Source organism: Dermochelys coriacea, chromosome 3 (genome assembly GCF_009764565.3).
Source record: "Dermochelys coriacea isolate rDerCor1 chromosome 3, rDerCor1.pri.v4, whole genome shotgun sequence".
Classification (NCBI taxonomy): Eukaryota; Metazoa; Chordata; order Testudines; family Dermochelyidae; genus Dermochelys; species Dermochelys coriacea.
The window spans coordinates 47,065,250-47,090,885 of NC_050070.1; the positions used below are offsets into that span (position 1 = coordinate 47,065,250).

General features: G+C 39.5%; 2 protein-coding genes across 7 annotated transcripts in view; one reads left to right on the forward strand and one right to left on the reverse strand.

Moving 5' to 3' along the window:
- Positions 1-14,684, forward strand: part of GFRAL (GDNF family receptor alpha like) — a 36,811-nt gene extending 22,127 nt beyond the window's left edge. Inside the window, exons 8-9 of the mRNA XM_043510386.1 lie at positions 8,212-8,293; positions 13,996-14,684. Coding sequence (XP_043366321.1) covers positions 8,212-8,293; positions 13,996-14,068 — 155 coding nt within the window. The 3' untranslated portion in view covers positions 14,069-14,684. The remainder of the gene's footprint in view (positions 1-8,211; positions 8,294-13,995) is intronic.
- Positions 14,685-21,837: 7,153 nt separating this feature from the next.
- The window catches only part of HMGCLL1 (3-hydroxymethyl-3-methylglutaryl-CoA lyase like 1), a 117,158-nt gene continuing 113,359 nt past the window's right edge, over positions 21,838-25,636 (reverse strand). For all 6 annotated transcript variants that reach the window (XM_043510387.1, XM_038397786.2, XM_038397787.2 and 3 more), the window contains one exon: positions 21,838-24,389. In XM_043510387.1, the coding sequence (XP_043366322.1) occupies positions 24,288-24,389 (102 nt within the window). In that variant the 3' untranslated portion in view covers positions 21,838-24,287. The remainder of the gene's footprint in view (positions 24,390-25,636) is intronic.

A 25,636-nucleotide genomic window follows, 5' to 3' on the forward strand; every position in this document is an offset into this window, starting at 1 on the left:
GGGCCATTTCCAGCAGTTGACAAGAACAGCGGGAGGGGAAATAGTTTTATTTTGTGTAATGACACATCCACTACCAGTCTTTATTCAAGCCTAAATTAATCGTATCCAGTTTGCAAATTAATTACAATTCAGCAGTCTCTCGCTGGAGTCTGGTTTTGAAGTTTTTTTGTTGAAGAATTGCCACTTTTAGGTCTGTAATCAAGTGACCAAAGAGATTGAAGTGTTCTCTGACTGGTTTTTGAATGTTATAATTCTTGATGTCTGATTTGTGTCCGTTTATTCTTTTACATAGAGACTGTCCAATTTGGCCAATATACATGGCAGAGGGGCATTGGATTGGCACATGATGTCATGTATCACATTTTTAGATGCGCAGGTGAATGAGCCTGTGATAGTGTGGCTGATGTGATTAGGCCCTATGATGATGTCCCCTGAATAGATATGTGGACAGAGTTGGCAATGGGCTTTGTTGCAAGGATAGGTTCCTGGGTTAGTGGTTCTTTTGTGTGGTGTGTGGTTGCTGGTGAGTATTTGCTTCAGATTGGGGGGCTGTCTGTAAGCAAGGACTGGCCTGTCTCCCAAGATCTGTTAGAGTGATGGGTCATCCTTCAGGATAGGTTGTAGATCCTTGATGATGTATTGGAGAGGTTTTAGTTGGGGGCTGAAGGTGATGGCTAGTGGCGTTCTGTTATTTTCTTTGTTGGGCCTGTCCTGTAGTAGGTGACTTCTAGGTACTCTTCTGGCTCTGTCAATCTGTTTCTTCACTGCAACAGGTGGCTATTGTAGTTGTAAGAATGCTTGATAGAGATCTTGTAGGTGTTTATCTCTGTCTGAGGGGTTGGAGCAAATGCAGTTGTATCGTAGAGCTTAGTGCTAGACAATAGATCATGTAGTGTGGTCTGGATGAAAGCTGGAGGCATGTAGGTAGGTATAGCAGTCAGTAGGTTTCCGGTATAGGGTGGTGGTTATGTGACCATCGCTTATTAGCACCGTTGTGTCCAGGAAGTGGATCTCTTGTGTGGACTTGTCCAGGCTGAGGTTGATGGTGGGATGGAAATTGTTGAAATCATGGTGGAATTCCTCAAGGGCTTCTTTCCATGGGTCCAGATGATGAAGATGTCATCAATGTAGCGCAAGTAGAGTAGGGGCATTAGGGGACGAGAGCTGAGGAAGTGTTTTTCTAAGTCAGCCATAAAAATGTTGGCATACTGTGGGGCCATGCGGGTGCCCATACCAGTGCCGCTGATTTGAAGGTATACATTGTCCCCAAATGTGAAATAGTGAGGGGTGAGGACAAAGTCACAAAGTTCAGCCACCAGGTTTGCTGTGACATTATCATGGATACTGTTCCTGACGGCTTGTAGTCCATCTTTGTGTGGAATGTTGGTGTAGAGGGCTTCTACATCCATAGTGGCCAGAATGGTGTTTTCAGGAAGATCACCGATGGATTATATTTTCCTCAGGAAGTCAGTGGTGTCTCGAAGATAGCTGGGAGTGCTGGTAACGAAGGGCCTGAGGAGGGAGTCTACATAGCCAGACAATCCTGCTGTCAGGGTGCCAATGCCTGAGATGATGGGGCGTCCAGGATTTCCAGGTTTATGGATCTTGGGTAGCAGATAGAATACCCCAGTTCTAGGGGTGTGTCTGTGAGGATTTGTTCTTGTGCTTTTTCAGGGAGTTTCTTGAGCAAATGCTGTAGTTTCTTTTGGTAACCCTCAGTGGGATCAGAGGGTAATGGCTTGTAGAAAGTGGTGTTGGAGAGCTGCCTAACAGCCCCTTGTTCATATTCCAACCTATTCATGATGACGACAGCACCTCCTCTGTCAGCCTTTTTGATTATGATGTTAGAGTTGTTTCTGAGGCTGTGGATGGCATTGTGTACTGCATGGCTGAGGTTATGGGGCAAGTGATGTTGCTTTTCCACAATTTCAGCCCGTGCACATCGGCAGAAGCACTCTATGTAGAAGTCCAGTCTGTTTCGACCTTCAGGAGGAGTCCACCCAGAATCCTTCTAGTCTTGGTAGGAAGGTCTCTATGGGTTAGTATGTTGTTCAGAGGTGTGTTGGAAATATTCCTTGAGTCGGAGACGTCAAAAATAGGATTCTAGGTCACCACAGAACTGTATCATGTTCGTGGGGGTGGAGGGGCAGAAGGAGAGGCCCCAAGATAGGACAGATTCTTCTGCTGGGCTAAGAGTATAGTTGGGTAGATTAACAATATTGATGGGTTAAGGGAACCACTGTTGAGGCCCCTTGTGGCGTGTAATAGTTTAGATAGTTTAGTGTCCTTTTTCTTTTGTAGAGAAGCAAAGTGTGTATTGTAAATGGCTTGTCTAGTTTTTGAGAGCGAGATCAGGGAAGGACCCAGGAAGAGGAAGAATCTCATCTGAGGCCATCTACTTTGCCCTGTCGTTGGTAAAACCCTCATTGAGAGTGGTTTTATTTTGTTGGTGGGAGAGCTCTCTCCTGCCGACAAAGAGAAGCTACACTGCTTACCTTATGGCACAGCTGTGCTGCTGTAAGGTGCGCAGTGTAGACACAGCCTGAGTTAGGTTGAATAAAGTTTAAAGCTACTCTCCAGACTGTCTGTGCACAGTTACCAATGGTTCTGGTTATGTTGGGACTGCCCTGGGATTTTAACTACTGACCTAGCATCTACAGTCCCGACAGACTGCACTTTAAAATTAATACATTCTGGCTTCCTTCAAATCAGAATAGGAAAGAGTTGGGTAGCCCGAGTTGCTCTCACCCACCACCTGCCTGAGCAACTCAGCTGAGATTTCTGAAAACTGAATGATAATAGCAGAAGATGCAGTGGGAGTGCCTAGGCAGGCAATAGTCAAGTGCTCAAATCCTTATTATTGACCAAAGGTATATCTGCAAAAAAAAACAACCAAAACCAACCATGGCAGCGAGTCTCAGGGTACATCTACACTGCAGCAGAAGTCTCAGAGCCCAGGTCAATTGACTTGGGCTCACAGGGCTGAGGCTGAGGGGCTAAAAATTGCAGTGTTTTGCAGGGGCTAAAAATTGCACTCAAGCTTGGAGTGGAGCTTAGGCTCTGAGACCCATCCCCTCGCTAGATTCCAGAGCCCCAGCTTCAGCCTGAGCCTGAATGTCTATGTAACCCACACACCTCCTGAGTGTGGTGTTCTGTCCCAGCAAGTGGCACGGAGACCACTTAGAGATTAATGAGTCTGCTCTATGGCCTTAGCTAACAGCCATATGGCTTTTAGCTCATGCAGTGGAGGCTCATGCACTAAGCCCCAAAGTCCCAGGTTCAATTCGGCCCGCCACAGGCCGGGGTCTGCCAGCGTTACATCTACGCTGCAATTTTTAGTCCCGCAGCCTGAGCCCCGCAAGCCTGAATCAGCTGACCCGGGCCAGGCGAGGCCATGCCACGGGTCTTTTATTGCAATGTAGAGGTACCCTCAGAGCCTGGGTCAACTGACTCGAGCTTATGCTGACAGGCTAAAAATAAGTGTGTAGGTGGTTGGGATCAGCCTGGAACCTGGGGTCTGAGACCCTCCCCTCTTGCTGGGTTTCAGAGCCCAGACTCTAGCCTAACCGGGCACAACTACGCTGCTATTTCTAGCCCCACAGCGCAAGCCCAAGTCAATTGACCCAGACTCTATGGGTATCTCTACACTAGACTCACTGCTTTGGGTGGGGGATTTTCTGTGTAGATGTTGTTTTCACTCAGTTCCCCAAGAGCTTAGTTCAACTCCAGTCTCATCACTCGGGTTCCTTTATTTGGCATACTGCAAAGCCACACTGAGTTGATCACACACAAATGTAGGAGCTGGGTATAGGGTGTACCACACATACATAGTTACACAGCAAACCTGTTCCTTCAAATACATTTACAGATGTTTTCAGATTGGCTTGGTTACTCTGCAGGAATTTCTGTATTGCGTGTTCTGTCCCTACACTGCCCATGCAGGACGTACTCTGTATGTCATCTTGCTTTCCAGGCTTATCTTATTTGTTGTGATCTTGTCCATTGTAAATGGTTCCTTGGGTGTTCCCCCTTATCTTAGCTAGTTCAGACATTCTGCTTCCTGCCTGTTGATCCATTTACTTCCCTAATCCTGTCTCCCAAAAAATGAGCCTCACCCATGTCCAATAACTCATGTCAAACAAGGCCTACATTCCGCTGCTTTTGTTTTACTTTTTTATATTAGCATTTGTTTCATTTGCATTATGTTCCTGTTTTTTGGGGGCTTTCTTTTTTAAGTTTGCTATCCAGCAATACATTCTCAAGACCACAGTAGTTGTAATCATTTGAACCACCATTAATAATAGGCTTAAAGTTTGAACCGGGGATGCACGCTCACCTCCTTTGGTATAGCCCACCAGTGTGTAATCCCACATAATAATATTTCTCTACCTTTAAAGCATCCTTCAGTAATTTTAACTATGTTTTTTTATTTTAATTTCATTATAAAAAGCTGGTACAAAATATAAAAATCTTTCCCTTTATAACCACAAGAAATGTAGTTGTGAAACAGAACATAGTCCAATTAAAGTAACACTCCCTGGGTCCATATCAGAAGTGTTCCTCATCAGCCACCACACAATACTTAGCACCAGCCTGGGCAGTTTTTAATTTACCAGCATTTCAACCATACTGTGCAATCTGGAGACTGTTCCCCTACAGTGACTCCACAAGCAGACAACTCTGTTTGAGACATTACACCTACATGCATAGGTGTCCCCTCAGGTGCAAACAGCAGTACAAGTCTGGGGCTTTCCAGACCCTGCACTCTCTAGCAAAAGTATTTTAGAGTGGTAAAGAAAATTCTTTCATGCCATATGAGTTGCAGTAATTTCACATTTAACTTCATGGTACTGGACCCTTGTTAATTTTCTTACCTGTCTTGTACTGACTTTTTAACTTTTCTGTGGTGATAAAAGGGGACAAGTTTTCTTGCTCCATATATACTACGCATGTTGTTATTATTAAAACGCATTGACTTAATCCCATACGTCCTTAAAAGCAATTACAACATTATGTATATTCTATACAGTTAACAAAGCTTCAAAATGAGTCTTTATCCCACTATCATGGTACATATTGGGTGAAATCATTGGCCCACTGAAGTCAATGGGAGTTTTTCTATTGATCTCAATGGAGTCAGGAATTCACCCATTGTATCTGAATTTAAAACATTCCCCCCAAAAAACAATTTATGAAAGGTTGTTACTGCCCACCAGCAGACACACTTTGTTGAAATAAGTTTCACTGGCATGGCTGATACATTAACCTATGCAAATTGTCCTCCACAGTGTTGTAGATCCAGATCATTTAAGATATTGGTGATTACTGTTTAATCTGAAAAAATATTTGTGTGAAGATAAAATTTTACTTTGCTCAATCCAGAACTTTGGGTGCAAAGGATGTTTTGTAAAGAGGGGAAGTTAAGAATGCAGAAATCTGATTTATTTCTTTGGGAAACAATAAAAATTGTGTTTGGCAAATTAATATTATTTTGCTATTAGTGTACAGGGATTTCAGTTGTTTTCTAATGTGCAGCTCTGCAGTGGTGAGTGTCCAGATAAACAAGCAATTGACATGGTTTATAAATAGAGCAGATGTTGTAGGACCTGAGACTAGTTCAGCTTCACTGACTTTAATTTGTAAATTATAAAACATTGTGAACTTCGTTCTTTATAAATGTGGGGGGGACGACCCTGAGACAACTTGTGAGGACTCCTCATAAACACTAATATGTCCAATGAATATTCAATATCATCCTCTCATGTACACAAATATAAGCAGCTTTACACACACTAATAATACCATTGAGGATTGGTTCCATGCACTGGAAAAACTCATTTCCTCTCCCAGCCTCTTTCTGCAGTCAGATGTCTTCTTACATCTATACAACCAACTCTACCTATACTTCCTATATAGTCTACATACTGTCACTGTTCTCTCCCACACTATAAACAGGAAGTGTGCAAGGGGATGGCTAGGTAAAGTCTGTAGCCCATGGTGGAAGTGCCCTGAGAATTACCACACAACCACAGTAAGGGAGCTACATACTAGACTCTCTCCCACTCCACCAGCATGTTGTGATTAGAGATACCAACATTTCACAGGGGAGCAGACCCATGTCAGTCACAACCCTGCCTACTGTAATGAATCAGGAAACGGTTGATCTATGTAAAGCTGTGCAAATAACTGATTTTTTTGGTTTGCTGGCTGTGCTGAAAAGTCTAAAAAGAATCATTTGAAGTCAAACAAAACTGTTTTGACTCAGAAAATCACACATTTCCTTTCAAAAATGTTGAAATGAAACAGTCAGATTTTTCAGAATCTTTTTCAACCAAAACAATTCGGCAAATTTGACATGAATTCTGCAATTTTTGGCCAAAAAAGGTCACTTAGCGCTAGGTCTATGTAAGTAATTACATTATTCCAAACACCTAATAGCTGAGATCAGAACAGCTGACATTTTACCCTCCCCTGTCCACCATTCAACTATGAACTAGTAAATGCAATCTATGCCATTCACTTTCCACAAACAGAATAGAAATCCTTGTACTTACTTAACTCATCCTCCTAGTGTGGCTGGCGACACCAACCTACTGTCATAAGCCAGATTTGCAACTTTATCCCAGCTATACTACACATACAAGGTTGCAGATACCGGAGTATAATATATATTGAAACTGAGACTATTATTTCTTCATGGAGTAGGGGATGGAACCAGAACATATACATAATTATGACATTTTCGTTTGCTGTCCATGATGTGAAAAGTTGTCGTCTATCATCCTAAGATCATAGAATATCAGGATTGGAAGGGACCTCAGGAGGTCATCTAGTCCAGTTCCATAACTTGTTTTAATTCCAATGATATACCTGTCTGCCCATTAGTAGACAGCGAGTGGGGACATAGTGTGAGAGCTCTGTGTGGAAACTTAACCACATATTTCTTTAATATCAGTTTCTTCCCCTCTTATTGTGCTTTTTCATTTGTTTATTGTACATATATATTGAATCTGACTTCACTTTAAAGTATATTTATGGGGGAGGGGGTGTGTGTATATATATGTATATATCTCCGATAGATGTATTCTTTTTGTTTATACTGTAAAGAAAAAGAATGTCTATCCCAGGCTCTGGACACGTTTGACAACTTTTTTTAAAAGCAGCACCCAGTCCACAGCTAACATATAGAATGAAGTTTAAGCCCTTCAAGCACTCCTCTGCCCCACTGAAGAGTACCCTGCCACTACTCAGATGCCCAAATCCCCCGTTTCTTGGAAGCCGGGAGAGCAGCTAGGCCTTGCAGTATGACCTTAAGGTTAACGATGATGTGGTTTTGCCAGTAGCGCTAACTGAACATTTTTAAGCAAATATTTTTGTCCAAATTTTGTGTGTGTCAGAATTGAACTATTTCATAACCGTTCAGTTATGACTAATTTTTGGATTTCTTTGATGAAAAAAATGACATTTTTTTTGAATTTTTCTTCCAAAAAATCAAAAATGCCTATGAAAGCAGAAGGCACATAGGAAACACCGCAAATTGATTATTTTCTTAAATCTCATTATTTTTAAGCAATCTTAGGGTAGTGGTCTGATGTGTTCTCTTTCAATGCTTGAGTTTAGCAATATTGAATGTAGGCTTTTACAGACCCAGGCACTGATCCAAGCAAATATCTTATGCACATATTTAATTGTCAGCACATAAGGAGTCACATTAAATACATGCATATGGGATTTGTTGGATAGAGGCTCATGGGAAGGAGAGAATGCCAAAGGCCCGGGGCTTGAACAGAGAATACCCTGCCAGCAGCCCATGAATTCTTTATACCAATGAGGCTCCTGCTCTGGTGCCCCTGCAACTGTGGTAATATGCCATTGGGGGAGGGGGTCTATTAGATAGGTAGGTCCCAGACCATTCATGTTTTTTAAATTAAAACCAACACCTTAACATCAACCTGGAATCAAACAGGTAGCCAGGTGTAATGTGCTCATGGAAAAACACCACTTACCTAGCAGGATGTCAAATGCTGCACCACCATAAACTTCCACATGGGGTAAGTTGTAGCTCTCTCTATATGGAATCCTGTTGGAGTGGATATTTGCCAACTGATTGCAGGGCAGATGTGAAAGCTTTTGCAACAATAGGAGAGGGAAGAATCCTTACTATTAAAACAATACAGTCCTTGTGTAATTTTCCTTTTTTTTAATTCATAGGTGAAACAATCTATATTATTGCATATACATCTTGCATAGGACTCATCCTGGGAGTAATCCTGGTGGCTCTCTTAAAGACCAGGTAATTTGACAAAGTTACAAATCTTTGGTACTAGGAAATTGGCATTTTAGAGATGAGTTATTCTCCTCATATTTTGACTCTACCTTTGTAGTTGTGTTTAAAATGCAGTACAATGTATCCCAGTGCTAGAATGAATTAGGCCTGCTGGTACCCAGACAGCTGCAGCGGCACAGGAGCTAGCAAACAGAGCTGTAAACAGGGGAGTTTGAGTGGGAGTTCTGTTGGAGGAGAAGATTAACAGGACTTAGGTGGGAAGGCTATGATGGATACGGAGGCAGCTGTGGGAGTGACTCCTGTAGTGGAAGACACAATGGGGATGACTGGATGTGGAAGCTGTGGTATGTACATGATCCTGGAGGGGGGACCTGGTAAGAGTTTTTTCTGCATAAAATGCCGTCTGATAGAGTTGATGGAGGAAAAAATCCGAGGTTTGGAGATGCAGGTGGAAAGTCTGGTTGAGTTTAGGAAGGGGTTTGAGCAGATGATGAAGCAAAGACATGAGGTATCTGAAGGGAAAAGCTCAGACTTACAGATGGAAGTAGGGCTGGGGAATTTTGAGGGGAGACTGGGTGAGGAAAGTGGTCAGTGGAAGCATGTGACTAAAAGAACCAGACAGAGGAAAAGATGGGCTAGTGAAGGAGAAATAGAGCTTAGAAACAGGTTTGCAGAGTTGGAAAATGAAGAAGGGGCTCAGCAGGTAGTTGCAGAAGGTGGAAGGGCAAGGAAGAAGAGAAGAGAGGCTAGTCCTATAGGAAAAGGGGAAGAGTCAAGGGAGACTACACCAAATATAAGCCCCAGGAGGATACAGGATGGGTTGAAAAGGATTATAAGGGAAAATAGGAATGGAAAGAACTTGCAGCCAGAGGGAACAGGGGAGAGACTGGAGAATAGCACTGTCACCAGGAAAAGGCAGGTTTATGTGATCGGGGATTCTTTATTGAGAAAAATAGACAGGCCTGTAACTAGAGCTGATCCAGAGAATAGAAGGGTGTGCTGTCTTCCGGGTGCTAAGATACGGGATGTAGACCTGAGGTTGAAAAGGATCCTAAAGGGAGCGGGAAAGAATCCTCTAATTATCCTTCATGTGGGAACAAATGATACAGCTAGATTCTTGCTGGAAAGTATTAAGGGAGACTATGCTAGGCTGGGGAAGATGCTTAAGGAAATTGAGGCTCAGGTGATCTTTATTGGGATCCTGCCTGTTCCTAGAGAAGGGCAACAAAGGTTTGACAAGATTATGACTGTCAACAGATGGCTTAGGCAGTGGTGCTATAAGGAGGGCTTTGGGATGTATGGCCACTGGGAGGCGTTCACGGACAGAGGACAGTTCTCTCGGGATGGACTTCATCTGAGTAGGGAAGGAAATAGACTTCTAGGATGGAAGCTGGCACAACTAATTAACAGAGCTTTAAACTAGGAATTTGGTGGAGATGGTTGGGAGATGTCCAGGTAATCTCCACGCCAGATTTTAGCATTGAGAGGGAAGAAGATGAAGTAAGAAAGGATACAGCCATGGGTAGGAGAATGTATATAAGGAGTGAGGGCAGTGTGGATACTAGTCTAATAGGTTATACTGGCTGTAGAATGACTGTGCCTAATAGGGTACAAAATGTGAGCGAGGCCAAACAGCAAAAATTAAGATGTTTGTACACCAGTGCGAGGAGCCTAGGTAACAAAATGGAGGAACTAGAGCTACTGATGCAGGAAGTGAAACCAGATATTATAGGGATAACAGAAACATGGTGGAATAGTAGTCATGACTGGACTACAGGTATTGAAGGGTATGTGCTGTTTAGGAAAGACAGAAACAAAGGTAAAGGGGGTGGAGTAGCTTTGTATATCAATGATGAGGTAGAATGTAAAGAAATAAGAAGCGATGCAATGGATAAGACAGAGTCCATCTGGGCAAAAATTATATTGGGGAAGATAACTAGTAGAGCCTCGCCCACGATAGTGCTTGGGGTGTGCTATAGGCCTCCGGGATCTAATTTGGATATGGATAGAGCCCTTTTTAATGTTTTTAATAAAGTAAATACTAATGGAAACTGCGTGATCATGGGAGACTAACTTCCCAGATATAGACTGGAGGACCAGTGCTAGTAATAATAATAGGGCTCAGATTTTACTAGATGCGATAGCTGATGGAATCCTTCATCAAGTAGTTGCTGAACCGACTAGAGGGAATGCCATTTTAGATTTAATTTTGGTGAGTAGTGAGGACCTCATAGAAGAAATGGTTGTAGGGCATAATCTTGGCTCAAGTAATCATGAGCTAATTCAGTTCAAACTGAACGGAAGGATTAACAAAAATAAATCTGCAACTAGAATTTTTGATTTCAAAAGGGCTGACTTTCAAAAATTAAGGAAATTAGTTAGGGAAGTGGATTGAACTGAAGAATTTATGGATCTAAAGGTAGAGGAGGCCTGGGATTACTTTAAATCAAAGCTGCAGAAGCTATCGGAAGCCTGTATCCCAAGAAAGGGGAAAAAATTCATAGGCAGGAGTTGTAGACCAAGCTGGATGAGCAAGCATCTTAGAGAGGTGATTAAGAAGAAGCAGGAAGCATACAGGGAGTGGAAGATGGGAGGGATCAGCAAGGAAAGCTATCTTATTGAAGTCAGAACATGCAGGGATAAAAAGTGAGACAGGCTAAAAGTCAAGTAGAGTTGGAGCTTACAAAGGGAATTAAAACCAATAGTAAAAGGTTCTATAGCCATATAAATAAGAAGAAAATTAAGAAGGAAGAAGTGGGGCCACTAAACACTGAGGATGGAGTGGAGGTTAAAGATAATCTAGGCATGGCCCAATATCTAAACAAATACTTTGCCTCAGTCTTTAATAAGGCTAAAGAGGATCTTAGGGATAATGGTAGCATGACAAATGGGAAGGAGGATATGAGGTAAATATTACCATATCTGAGGTAGAAGCGAAATTCAAACAGCTTAATGGGACTAAATCGGGGGGCCCAGATAATCTTCATCCAAGAATATTAAAGGAATTGGCACCTGAAATTGCAAGCCCATTAGCAAGAATTTTTAATGAATCTGTAAACTCAGGAGTTGTACCGAATGATTGGAGAATTGCTAATATAGTTCCTATTTTTAAGAAAGGAAAAAAAAGTGATCCAGGTAACTACAGGCCAGTTAGTTTGACATCTGTAGCATGCAAGGTCCTGGAAAAAATTTTGAAGGAGAAATTAGTTAAGGACATTGAAGTCAATGGTAAATGGGACAAAATACAACATGGTTTTACAAAAGGTAGATCATGCCAAACCAACCTGATCTCCTTCTTTGGAAAAAGTAACAGATTTTTTAGATAAAGGAAACGCAGTGGATCTAATTTACCTCTATTTCAGTAAGGCGTTTGATACTGTGCCACATGGGTAATTATTAGTTAAATTGGAAAAGATGGGGATTAATATGAACATCAAAAGGTGGATAAGGAATTGGTTAAAGGGGAGACTGCAATGGGTCCTACTAAAAGGCAAACTGTCATGTTGGAGGGAGGTTACCAGTGGAGTTCCTCAGGGATCAATTTTGGGACCAATCTTATTTAATCGTTTTATTACTGACCTTGGCACAAAAAGTGGGAGTGTGCTAATAAAGTTTGCAGATGATACAAAGTTGGGAGGTATTGCCAATTCAGAGAAGGATCGGGATATTATACAGGAGGATCTGGATGACCTTGTAAACTGGAGTAATTGTAATAGGATGAAATTTAATAGTGAGAAGTGTAAGGTTATGCATTTAGGGATTAATAAGAAGAATTTTAGTTACAAGCTGGTGACGCATCAATTAGAAGTAACGGAAGAGGAGAAGGACCTTGGAGTATTGGTTGATCATAGGATGTCTATGAGCTGCCAATGTGATATGGCTGTGAAAAAAGCTAATGCAGTTTTGGGATGCATCAGGAGAGGTATTTCCAGTAGGGATAAGGAAGTTTTAGTACCGTTATACAAGGCACTGGTGAGACCTCACTTAGAATATTATGTGCAGTTCTGGTCTCCCATGTTTAAAAAGGATGAATTCAAACTGGAGCAAGTACAGAGAAGGGCTACTAGGATGATTCGAGGAATGGAAAACTTGTCTTATGAAAGGAGACTTAAGGAGCTTGGCTTGTTTAGCCGAACTAAAAGAAGGTTGAGGGGAGATATGGTTGCTCTCTATAAATATATCAGAGGGATAAATACAGGAGAGGGAGAGGAATTATTTAAGCTCAGTACCAATGTGGACACAAGAACAAATGGGTATAAACTGGCCACCAGGAAGTTTAGACTTGAAATTAGATGAAGGTTTCTAACCATCAGAGGAGTGAAGTTTTGGAATAGCTTTCCAAGGGAATCAGTTGGGGCAAAAGATCTATCTGGCTTTAAGATTCTACTCAATAAGTTTATGGAGGAGATGGTGTGATGGGATAATGTGATTTTGGTAATTAATTGATCTTTAAATATTCAGGGTAAATAGGCTTAATCCCCTGAGATGGGATATTAGATGGATGGGATCTGAGTTACCCAGGAAAGAATTTTCTGTAGTATCTGGCTGGTGAATCTTGCCCATATGCTCAGGGTTTAGCTGATTGCCATATTTGGGGTCGGGAAGGAATTTTCCTCCAGGGCAGATTGGAGAGGCCCTGGAGGTTTTTCGCCGTCCTCTGTAGCATGGGGCACGGGTCACTTGAAGGATTCTCTGCTCCTTGAAGTCTTTAAACCGCAATTTGAGGACTTCAATAGCTCAGACATAGGTGAGGTTTTTCGTAGGAGTGGGTGGGTAAGATTCTGTGACCTGCGTTGTGCAGGAGGTCGGACTAGATGATCAGAATGGTCCCTTCTGACCTTAGTATCTATGAATCTACCCACCTGCTCCACCATGTCAGAGGTAGGAGACTCGGCATGGAAAGCTGTTTTGTGTACATCGATAATGCACTGTGCTTAGCGAAAGGGACTCCATTTTCCAGTTTCCCTTTCCATCTCAGGTGAGGGTGAAACCTGTGGGCAAAATGTTGGGGGAGAGCAGGAATACTTCCCTGGCAAACGGGATGAACAGGTTGAATACTCGCCTTGGGGTATGTTCACAAATCCATGCGTGGAGTTTTTTATCAGTGCAGGTCCCATTATTGTTGATGGAGGTTCTGTGGCAAATTGTCAGGGTGAAGGGTGTACCACATTGTATCTTACAAAGTGGCAACAAAACAAAAATACACATTAACTTTGTCAAGTGCACAAATGTTTGTTTAAATACACAAGTTAAATATGATGCATTTTATTGGGCCAGATTAAATGGCCAGGTTTTAAGACACACAATGTCACAAGATGGGGAATAGAACCAAAGGTGGCCAGAGATATAGTGGTAGGATGTTGCGTGAAATTACATTATTAAATTCTGAGACAGAGATCAAAGAGGAATTTTATAGAAAGATGCAAAAGACAAGTTTATTTCTTTTCATATATCTGGTTTGCAGTGACTGGACACTATCAATCAAGACTATAAATAAAATGGGATTAAACATGGGTAGAAACAATTTAGAAGAAAGTTCTGTGAAGGGACTGATTTTTATACCACAATGCTCATGGCAAATATAAGGGTTGAAATGCTGGTTCCATTGAAGTCAGTGGGAGTTTTGCTAATGACTTCAAAGGAACCAGGATTCCTCCCAAAAGCTATATAACTGCACTATTAAATAAATGTACACTCTCTGTTTTCAGAGCCTGCAGAGCAACATATCCATCAAGAAATCCCTCACCAGTTCATTCATCTGAGATTTTTATGGTCCATTAACAGTCATAGATAATCAATATTGTGGCAAACTCTCTTTAAGGCTATTCTTGGTAGCCAGCCTGTTGTGGATAAGTCATAATAAAATGTATGTTATAAAGTCTAGTGTGTGATGGGATTTTGTGGTTGAGAGTATGAAAGTTTTATATTTACTTATATGTGCAAAACCTTTCCCAAATGGAAAAATGTTAAAACTGCACTAATTCACTCACCTGTGCATGCTCATTGATTTATACGGCACTGTCTATTTGCCATAGCTCTGGACTGTCAGTAGATGATTGTAAAATATTCTTCTTCTTCGTCTGGCTGATGGAAAGGTAGAACAACTATAATTTTACATTTAGACGGTTAATCCAGATAACTGTGTCTGGAGCAGCAGAGTGTATTGCTGTGATGCCTCCTTTGTATTTGTGACTCAGGCATTGAGTTGTTATATGTTACATGATCTGTTTTGGGTGACCACAGTTGCACACTGGAGAATCTTTAATTTTACATTTGAGCATCTGTCATAGTTTGTGTAAAAATATTATATCAGCATGAATCTGGGCTAGCTACATGGCTAAGAGTGGCAAAAAGAAGGTTAAGACTGATTGCAGTCTGTAAGTACCTAAATGGTGAACAACTATTTACCAATGGGCTATTCAATCTAGCACAGAAATGTGTAATATGATCTAATGGCTGGGTATTGAAGTGAGGCAAATTTACACTAGAAACAAAATGTACATTTTTAACAGTGAGAGTAATTAACCATTAGAACAATTTACTAAGGGTGGGTTCTCCATCACTGACCATTTTAAATCAAGATTGGATGTTTTTTCTAAAAGATCTGCTCCAGGAATTATGTGGGAGAAGTTCGTATGGTCTGTGTTACAGGACATTGGACTAGATGATCACAATGGTACCTTCTGACCTTGGAATCTGTGAATGTTACTGGTACTATTGTTTTTTTGTATACCCAAACCCAGATGACCTTAGCACTATGAGTGCAAAGGTCCAGCCCTTGAGAAAGAAATTAATCACAAATACACTTTAGACATGTTTAAACTTTAAATTAGTTTTTCTGTATGTAATATCAAGATTTTTAAGGTCTACTGCACTCATAGGGAAGATTTCCAGGTTCTACTTCTATCAAGTAAATAGAAGTTCTACTAATACCAAGCTCCTGTTTCTGGCACACCTGGGAAACAAGATATCACACCTTAACCCCCTGACTGACTGAAGACTGAATAGAGGCATAGGTTTCAGGCCAAGATAATTTGTTTAATAACTGGTGGTAATTTTATTTTTAAATGACAGCTCCTTGACATTGCTAAGGTAAATTGTACTAGTTTTAGCAAAGATGGATTAGTAAGCAGAGTGTAGATGAGGTGTTCAAAGTTGCATGATAAATACAGTTTATCACATCTCTGCAATTTATCACATAGATAAATAGAGCTGAACAGTAATTTTATGTTGAAATGGTTTTTTGAATGTGGTTTCCACAAAATCAAATTTTTCTGCAGTTCCTGTATTTCTATGACACTGCCACCACATATGTAGTCTGTGTGTCAGTGATAGCTACGGGTGTGGAGGGATAGTTTAGTGGTTTGAACATTGGCCTGCTAAACCTAGGGTTGTGAGCTCAATCCTTGAGGGAGCTGTTTAGGGATCTGGGGCAAAAATTGGGGATTAGCCTTGCTTTGAGCAGGGGGTTAGAGTAGATGACTTCCTGGTCCCTTCCAACCCTGATAGTCTATGAAATATCCATGTGATAAATTAATTGTATTTATTTATTTATCATGCATTTTGACTTTCTCTGCTTCCCACTAGAACAATATGCAGTCACAAGTTTAACATCTGGGTTGAAATACTGGCCCATTGAATTCAATGCAAGTTTTGCCATTGACTTCACTGGGGCCAGAATTTCATCCCCGATATCTTGCAACCCATCAGGACTAGGAATGGGAGCTTTCTACTATTATTAGAAAGCCAGGAATTCTTCCTTTCAAATAGGCTCTTGTTTATGGCTTTGGTGGATTGTGAAATGACTGGTCAGAAGACTACAAAATTATTATGTATGAAAAACCTATGTTAGGTAATTAGTGACACTTCTACAGTTATTAGCCATACTTTTTGCTTTCTCTTTGAGGCCTGTATAGTTAGAATAATTTCCTTCCTATTTTATTTTTTTGAAATTAAACACAATCATTTTATTAAATCAACACTAGTACAGATACACAAACAGAAATGTGAATTGATAGGAAAGGTAGTTAATTTTCTAATTAAAAGACTGTTCTAGATCAATCCAATGATCAGCATTTACTAAGTGGGTATTACATATTAGATTATCACTGTTGCCTTAAAATTATGGTATAAAAAGACCAAGCTCAGAACTATACTACCACTAGTATTAGCATATTTAATATTTCCATACTTTTGAAAAGAAATGATGCATTAATGGAGTCACCATATGGAAAGACACACATCTCAGTTTTGTTTCCAATCTGACTGTATGCCTCCTATCCACTAGTGCAATGCTGAAGAGCAGGTATTGCAAAAACTTGCAGGGATACATTTAAATTCAGATTTAAAAAAATCTCTTTTTATTCAAACAAAAGAACCATGTAAATATTTCTAATAACCATTAGGTTTGTAAATTTTTTAATTTAAAAACACCTAATTTTAGGACCTTAAGCAACCTGAATATGTTCCTTTATCTGCCTTCCCTTCCCCCCAGTTTACTTAGCATAGATACCAAAAGTTTAGTGGATATTATGTTACTTTGCTAACTTGATTGGATATGTTAACTAGTGCTGTCACAAATGTTTAATACTAGACTACAGTACCTTCATGAGATGTGTATGAAATTTCTGTATCATGCTTCTTTTGGCTTTGTATTTTAGCCTGATGCTTTGTTGGGTAATTGTACCTTTTCTGGTTGTAACTTCTGAAGAGTAGGATAAGTTATTAAATAAACAAATTTCTGCTGAATACCTGGGTATTCAAGTAGCTTAATCATCATTTCATTTTTATTTCAATCCATTCTCTAGTGCATAATAGGCCTTTGGGGTCAGATTGTGATTGCTCCTTGTACAAAGAGTAGGGGATAGGCTGGTCATGATTACAGTCAATACAATGCTCCAAGAGCAGGGTAACAATCATATGCTTTTTATCATGTGCCCCCTACTTTGGTCATCAGATCCCTGATCTTCAGCAATTAAAGCATGAGCCTATAAAAACTGAGCTAAAGTTGTAACTTCATTAGTAGACTTTTATCCTGGCATGTAGACCATTGCATGTGCAGCTGTAGAGTAGCTTAAATCTGAAAACTGTCACTGGGCAGTTTAAACTCAGACTCAAGTTTACCTAAAGTGAAAATGTGGTTGAAGAACCAGAGCAAGCAAATACTATTTTCAGGGACTGACTGGTTTTTACTATGGCCTTCATAATTCTGATAGATGTTCAGACAGCACAATGATGAGCTTGATATAAAACCCAGAAAGACATAGTCTGCAAATAACTTGGTTAGATCCCTTTAAACATTCCTGCTTTTCTGGCCATATTGCATATTTTCCATATTGTATGCATTTGTTGCTTTTCTCCAGGCCTTTTCAAAATTTGCATTTTGGATACAATTACTGTTCCCTCTGGGTTGTAAATTTTGACCAGTTCTAGAAGTACTTATATGGATAGGAAACATCCCTCAGCCAGGAAAGTCTTTCAAACCTATAGAGCAGTGGTTCCGAAACTTGTTCCACCGCTTGTGCAAGGAAAGCCCCTGGTGGGCCAGGCCGGTTTGTTTACCTGCCACGTACTCTGGTTTGGCTGATCGCGGCTCCCAGTGGCCGCGGTTCACTGCTCCAGGCCAATGGGAGTCGCTGGAAGTGGTGCAGGCTGAGGGACGTACTGGCTGCCGCCGCTTCCAGCAACCCCATTGGCCTGGAGCAGCGAACCATGGCCACTGGCAGGTAAACAAACCGGCCCAGCCTGCCAGGGGCTTTGCCTGCACAAGTGGCGGAACAAGTTTGGGAACCACTGCTATAGAAACATTCTAAGTTTGACTTCTGTAGGGCAATCCAAACCAGTCACAACACTCTAAATATGGAAATATTGTTATATGTAATCGTATTACAATATTCTCTGAATTGTTTTGGATCCTTTTTCTAATATTACCAGGCATTGTATGGTTTTTTAACTCCTTTTGCAGACAGAGTAGATGTCTTTCTTAACTTGTCCAACAATGACTCAAATATTTTTCCTAAAGATTTAAGTCCATTAAGGCATTCAACTATCACAGTGAGGGTTGACCTTATAAAACCCTAGATCAGTGATACTCAGACTGTAGCTCTCAAATGGCAAGTGGCTTTTTAATATGTCTGCTGTGGCTTTCTGAAGCATGTGATATTAAAATACAGTGATTTAATTACTAACCAATCTAAGTTTATATATAATATATAAACTAAATATTTTCCCTGTCATTCACACTACTGTGGCTCTTTTGGGTAATGCTGATCACTAATTTGGCTCCTGAACTACTGGGGTCTGAGTATCACTGGCCCAGATAGATTAATAAATATATTAAATTGGTCATAGACCACTATTCATTTCTCTCCACTGTGAGGACTAGCCATTCACTATGACTTTTTATTCCATATTTGTAGCATATTTTTAACTCAAGACACTTTTTTCCTTTTATCCATCATTGTCCCAGTTTAAGGAATATTATCAAAAGTGTTCTGAAAATTATCATTACGTCTATTGGGTCACCTATGTTAAAATTTTGTTTTAGTAACACTTTCAAAGAACAGGTGAGAGAAGCATGATTTTCTATTAGAGAAGCGAAGGGAGATTGATGATGTAAGCTGTCACAGCTTTGTTGAATTCAATGGAACTATGACAATTTACACCAACGGGGGATCCAGCCCACCATATTTGTTTGGCCATGGCAGAGCTTATTTATCCAAGTAATCTACTATTCTGTCCTTAATTAGATGCTCCTTAATTTCCAGGACTTTAGGGCTTCCTCTGTCTGTCTTGTGCCAGCAATGCCTCTCTGCCATGTACATTGGCCAAACCCGACAGTCTCTATGCAAAAGAATAAATGGACACAAATCTGACATCAGGAATTATAACATTCAAAAGCCAGTAGGAGAACACTTCAATCTCCCTGGACACTCAATAACAGACTTAAAAGTGGCAATTCTTCAACAGAAAAACTTCAAAAACAGACTCCAATGAGAAACTGCAGAACTGGAATTAATTTGCAAACTGGACACCATCAAATTAGGCCTGAATAAAGACTGGGAGTGGATGGGTCATTACAAAAACTAATTTCCCCCCTGCTGATACTCATACCTTCTTGTTAATTGTTTGAAATGGACCAACTTGTTTACAGTGGCCTCATTAGCACTACAAAAGTGATTTGCACCCCTTCTTGTCAACTGTTGAGAATAGCCCACTTCCACCTTAATTGAATTAGCCTGTTAGCACTGACTCCCCACTTGCTAAGGCAACTCCCATCTTTTCATACACTGTATGTTCCACTCCATACAACTGACGAACTGGGTTTTAGCCCACGAAAGCTTATGCCCAAATAAATTTGTTCGTCTCTAAGGTGCTACAAGGACTCCTCATTATTTTTACTGAAGTCAGTGGAAACCTTCCTGTTGAGAGCAAAGGTGGCAAGATACAGTCTGTTTTTACAGAACTGTAATTCTGGTGATCTCTTTTATTTGCCTTCTAAAGATATAGACCATTTTAGAGATTTTTCCAGTCTTCAAGGATGGAGGCCCTACATACCACTTAGGCCCATCTGTGGTGAAAAATTTACCCTTTCCATCATGGGTTTTACATGTTCTATAGGGCCCTGTTCAAGCCCTATGGACTTACATTATACATACAATGTATACATTATATAATTCTTGGCCTTTGTTTTCTTTAGAATTATTTCCTGTTTTTTTAAGTATTATTTTCCTAAGACCCCCTTTAGGTGAAAACCATCTGGCCCTGATGATTTCCCGAAACTGGGTTGCTCGGTAACTTGCTTCTTGGAGATTTTAATGATTCCTGTGAAAAGTGCCATTAGAATGTACACTCTTATATTGTCTTTTACAATAAAGATGTGTGCAAAACATAAATACTTATTCATTTTATTGGGCATTATGACTGCATCAACAGAAGAATACACTGATTAGGCATTTATAATGCTACTGATTCCTAATGCCACTTCTTCTAGTTTAAATATATTAAATATCTATTATATTAAATATATTAGTAATAGATAATCAATTGAAAATCCCAGCCAGCAGCACTTTCAGTTTTAAAAGTATTAAAGTCCCTTAGACACCTGAAGTACCTTTGCAGTTTATTATGTTTCTATTTTCTGTACTATAGCATACTAGATGGCTTTAACAGCAATTCATTATTTTATTATTATTGCTATAAAATGTGGTAGGTGTTTTATAGACATACAGGAAACCACACTCCCCGCCCCAAGGAGCTTACAGTCTGAAAAACAGATGAAGAGTGAAGGACACGGATGCAACAGATGAGCACAGCTGTCAGAGTGATGGCTAATAAATATATAGTTAGGTTTGGTTTTGTACATATTTTAAAATGTTATAATATGTGCTATATGTAATCTGTCACCAACTGCTCTTTTATCTAATGGTAATTAGCTGGCTACTGTCTTTTAGACATCACAGCAAAAGTGGTTCTCCAGGAGGGATTTGAAAGAGAAGTAGATAGTGACTTTTGCAGATTGGCTCAGGACAGGCATTCTATGTGTATAGGACATGGAGTGTCTGCACCTTACTATCCTTATGTAAAGTTGTTCATCATGCAATTTTTGGAGAAATTGAAAAAAATACACTAAGACGGTCACACATATGAGCCAGAACATATTTTCCACCTCAGTGTATACTATAGAGCATTAGGATCTGTTCAGGCACCCAATGAAATCAACAATTATTTTACCATTGATTACACTGGGTACAGGATCAGATGGTAATTTGGGTGATTTTAGCTCATATAAATACAGTAATGAAAATGTTTGCTCTACATTTATAATATATAGAGAGGCAGAAAAATAAAAATTGAAAGAAAATTTAAATGAGCTGAGAGTGGTACACTTAATCAACTTTGATTACCATAACCTGAATATTTCTTTACAGAGGAATATTTTGAGTTTATCAAAGATTTCATAGTTAATGCTTAGTTAATGGAGGGAAGAAATATGTTTCTATGGTAACTCAGAAGAGATTCATCAGTTGCGTATCATTTTCCATTAAAGCAGATTGGAACAACTGATAATAAAGGTAATCACAAGCAAATGCACTCAGAATGGATTACACCTTACCAGAGTAAACATTAGAGTATGTGATGGAGTGACAGCTGATATTTACTAACGCCTTACGTGTGACTTAGCTAACTGGAATTGCTGAATCTAGCATGTTGTAATACATCAGCATATCTGTTTCAATAAACATTTAGATATGTTTTATTTCACCTTTAAGATTAATGCCATGCACTGCAAAATAATAGGTGCATTTAACCAGTACAGCCGTGCTGGTGACAGTTCTTCAGCAAATATACCATGTCTCTGGAGGGTGATCTAAAGGGCTACATTAACATTGGTTTTAATCATGCCCTCCTGCTAGGACATTAGGATCATGATGTTAACTGAGAAGGGAGATTGGAAGAAAAAATGTTTCCATTTAGTAACTATAGTATAAATAAATTATAAATAAAAATAATTAACAAGTCAAGCATGGGAAATGTTGCTGGGACAGTTCTCAGATTAGACACTTTTTTTATTCAGGTTCTGAACATTTCAACTTGCTTTACAAATATTAATTAATGAAAAACCTCTCAGCACTAGGTGAGCAACCTGATAAGTCACACAGTGACCCAGCTGGGAACAGAATCTTAGTTCCCAGACCACATATCTGATTATGAGGCCACACTCCCTCCCTTAAAATAACCCTCTGAGAAAACAGGCGCATCTTATACATAAACTATCCCTTTACCGTAGAATTGGTTCATTTCTACAGCATGGATGAAAACAGTAGTAATTCTACCTCAGTGATTCTCAAGCTGCATTCTATGATCCCATATTACAATAGGGAGTAAATTTTATCAACCTCTCCCATCTAGCAATAAAGTAAGGAAAGATGCTTACAACCACCCCCAGACTTGTTCATGAGCCCATATTTGTGTGTGTGGGGGGGTGTTGCTGGTTTTGCAACCCTTGGATTAAGCACTCATATTACAGCTCCTTCCTGAATCTTCCTTTCAATGATGTCTGGTTAGATCTTAAACTGACATATAAATGTGTCAGCTCAAGGCCAATTTCCAGCCGCCTATAAAGATTAAATTGTATCTGACGCCAAAGCAAGGTAGCCCTGAAAAATATTAAAGCCACAGTCTGTGAAATGGATCCAGGAGACTCCAGGCTGGTAAAAGATAGTGAAGAACAACTATGCGAACTGCTAATGGAAATAATCTATGCCTGCTTCAGAGAAGCGTAGCTACGAAACTCCGAGAAAAAAAGCAATAGTTCACCCAGTCCTCAGAAAACCAACACTTGCCAGAAAGACCTCTCCAATGACTGTCCTGTCTCAACCCCCATTCCTGGGCAAAATAATTTGTAGTTGTAATAGTAGTAGGCACCAAACTCCAACCACATGTAACATCAGCTGACAACCTGGATGTCTCATAATCAAGTTGGTTCATACCATGGCCCAACCCCAGAGACTGCAATAAGAGTGCTGTCGTTTGACAGAATCAGGCTGCAGACAACTGTGATCCCACCTTCTTCTTTCTTTTCATGTAAATCTTTCACTTTTTTTAATCTCATCCTTCTCCAAACTTTCATGTTTCCGAGAAGAGCTGAGTATATGTCAATGGGGAAAATATCATAGCTCAGGTTTTGGGTTTTTGTGTTAAGAGCTTGCTTTCTAACGAAATTCAGATCAAGAGCAGATACATAATGAAAGACTGAAGAAGGCTACATAGACAGACACAGTAAAAGAACTGATGTTTCAGGCAAGAAGCGGCAAAGAGTCTGGTGGCACCTTATAGACTAACAGAAGTATTGGAGCTTTTGTAAGTGAATACCCATTTTGTCGGATGCATGTCGGATGCAGGCAAGAAGATTACAGCAGTTTCATGGATGATTTGAACAGGTTACAGAAATAATGAGACTGTTATTTTAAATTGTCCATTGCTGATTTATCGATGATGGTGCAGTTCACTGGCATCATGTTGCACTCGGACATTTTCAGGTATAGTACCAAATTCACAAGAGCTTAAAGGGAGGCTGTGAATGGCTCTCTCTATGTAAACTAGTCAGTCATGGGTGTCATTATCACAGAAACTGTCTTTCTGGGGATGATAATCTGGGATCATAAAATAAAATGTCAACTGGTGCATGAGGCTTTTGCACAAAAATCTAATCACCCCCACAGTGTTACACTAAAAAGTATATCTTGTCTTCTTTTCATTGCTGGATATCATTAATCAGGTTTTAAAAACAGCTGATGAAAAAGGCAACTACAATGAATTTAATGTCTTTAACAAATATGAGAGTTGCACTAGATTTGGGGGATATGGCAAGCTGCCAGTTGTCACAAACTCTTGGAACAAGATAAAGTCATTCATATACTTAACAGATGTTAACCATTGTAAAAATACAAAAGTGCTATTGCTAAAAACTACTTATAGTAAATTTAGAGTGGGCTCCACGTTCATAACATAATTATCCTGGCAAATGGAAAGTGGAGATTCAGAGAAATAAAACACATAATAGCCAGGCCACACACAATGTGGGATCTCATAAACTACTTCAAATATTTGTACTGTACTAAAAGTCAGCTTGATTAAGAAGTAACAATGTATTCACTTTTTGTGGAACGTGTAATTAATTTTGTCTAAAGCAAGCTAAAAGGCCATTTAAATAGACAGTAAAGTGCTGATTTCCTTACTTTTAAAAGTATCAAGTACATGAATTTGTATTGATAGACATTATATTTATTATTTGCAATGATGTATTGTTTCCTAAAAATAACATTTGGCAAGATGTATTATTCTAACACACAGTTACTCTTTTGATAAAGAACAGCTATAGCATGCTTTCTTTTCTTGACTGAAAAGGTTTTGCAATTGATTTTCTTTATATAAATGCTCTTGGACAAGACATATTGCATGTGAATTAATTTGCAGAAAGAACATTTTTATTTACAGTTCAAACTTTGAAGGACGCTTGTGCAACTTTAGAATTTGTTTTCTTGTTCAAAGCCGTGCAGATGAAGTTACCAGCTTCCATCACCTTGTAAAGATTCACTCCCTAAAACATGGGGGGAGAAAAGAAGTTAATTTAATGTATAGTATTAAAATATGTATATTGATAATGCTTATGTCACTAGTGAACTGCTCTCTGGGGCTGTAATTTCGAGAAGAGACCCTCTTCATTGCAATCCAATCTTTTATTTTGAAGAAAAAAGGTTAACTCTTTAGTTGGAGTAAATAAACTGAGGTCATTAAAGCTATGCCGACTTACACTAGGTGAGGGTCTGCCTTGTAATACTTACTACAATAGTCACACTTACATTTTTCCCCCATTTTGAAAGATTCTATCAGTTTGCAAAAAATTCCCCATACTAAAAAAAATGGGGAATAGTGAGGGATTCTAGTAATACATCTCAAAATGAAATTGCTGAATAATTCATATAAACATGTCTTTGTTTACCTCTCATAGTACTCTTTGAAGCTTCAAATTTATAAGAAAAGTATCCCATTGACAGATTTGGAAAATGGCATGGAGTTACAGAAAGTGGGATTCCATAACATAACATAACATATACATTCCAATACCTCTAAAATAATGATCAGCTCTTCCCTGGAGATTCTCTCTTCTACAGAAAATTACAGTTTATATTACTATTACAATTGTATGGAGAATCACTGACTAATCTCTCCTTGCTAAGACACATTCTTTCTTGTACAAACAACTCATTTTACACAGGCTAAAAAAAACCCCAAACAAAAAGAGAGAGCCCCTAAAACATTGGTGATTTTTGGTTACTATCGAGTTAGGGGAGAATAAAATCACTGACCAAGAAGTAAAATGTTTCCTGCCTCATTACCAGTCCCTTAAATCATCCACATCCTGTTTTAGCTTATTTACTTGCATGCTTTGCATTAACCTTTGCCTTAAATAGTCAAGTCCATGAGTGAAAATTTTCAACAAAAATGGAAATTTTCTCAGGGAAATTTCCATTTAATCAAAAAGCCATATTTAGCTGGAATAAAGTTACAATCAGCCTTGCACCATCTGTCTTTGTTATACCTAACAGAAATAAGAAACATGCCATCATAGCTAGACTGGGTGGGCAGGTTGCTGTGGAAACCAAGAACATCCCAAATTCACAACACTGTAATGAATATTTAATAGTACAATAGGTGTTGACAAGAAACACATGCTTAGATGTGTTAAATAAAACAACATGCACATTTTGCATGGCGGGTCTAGTCTAGAGCCTGTGCTGTTCAAATGCTAATTTTTCTGTTTTACATTATATTGAAAGTCAAACA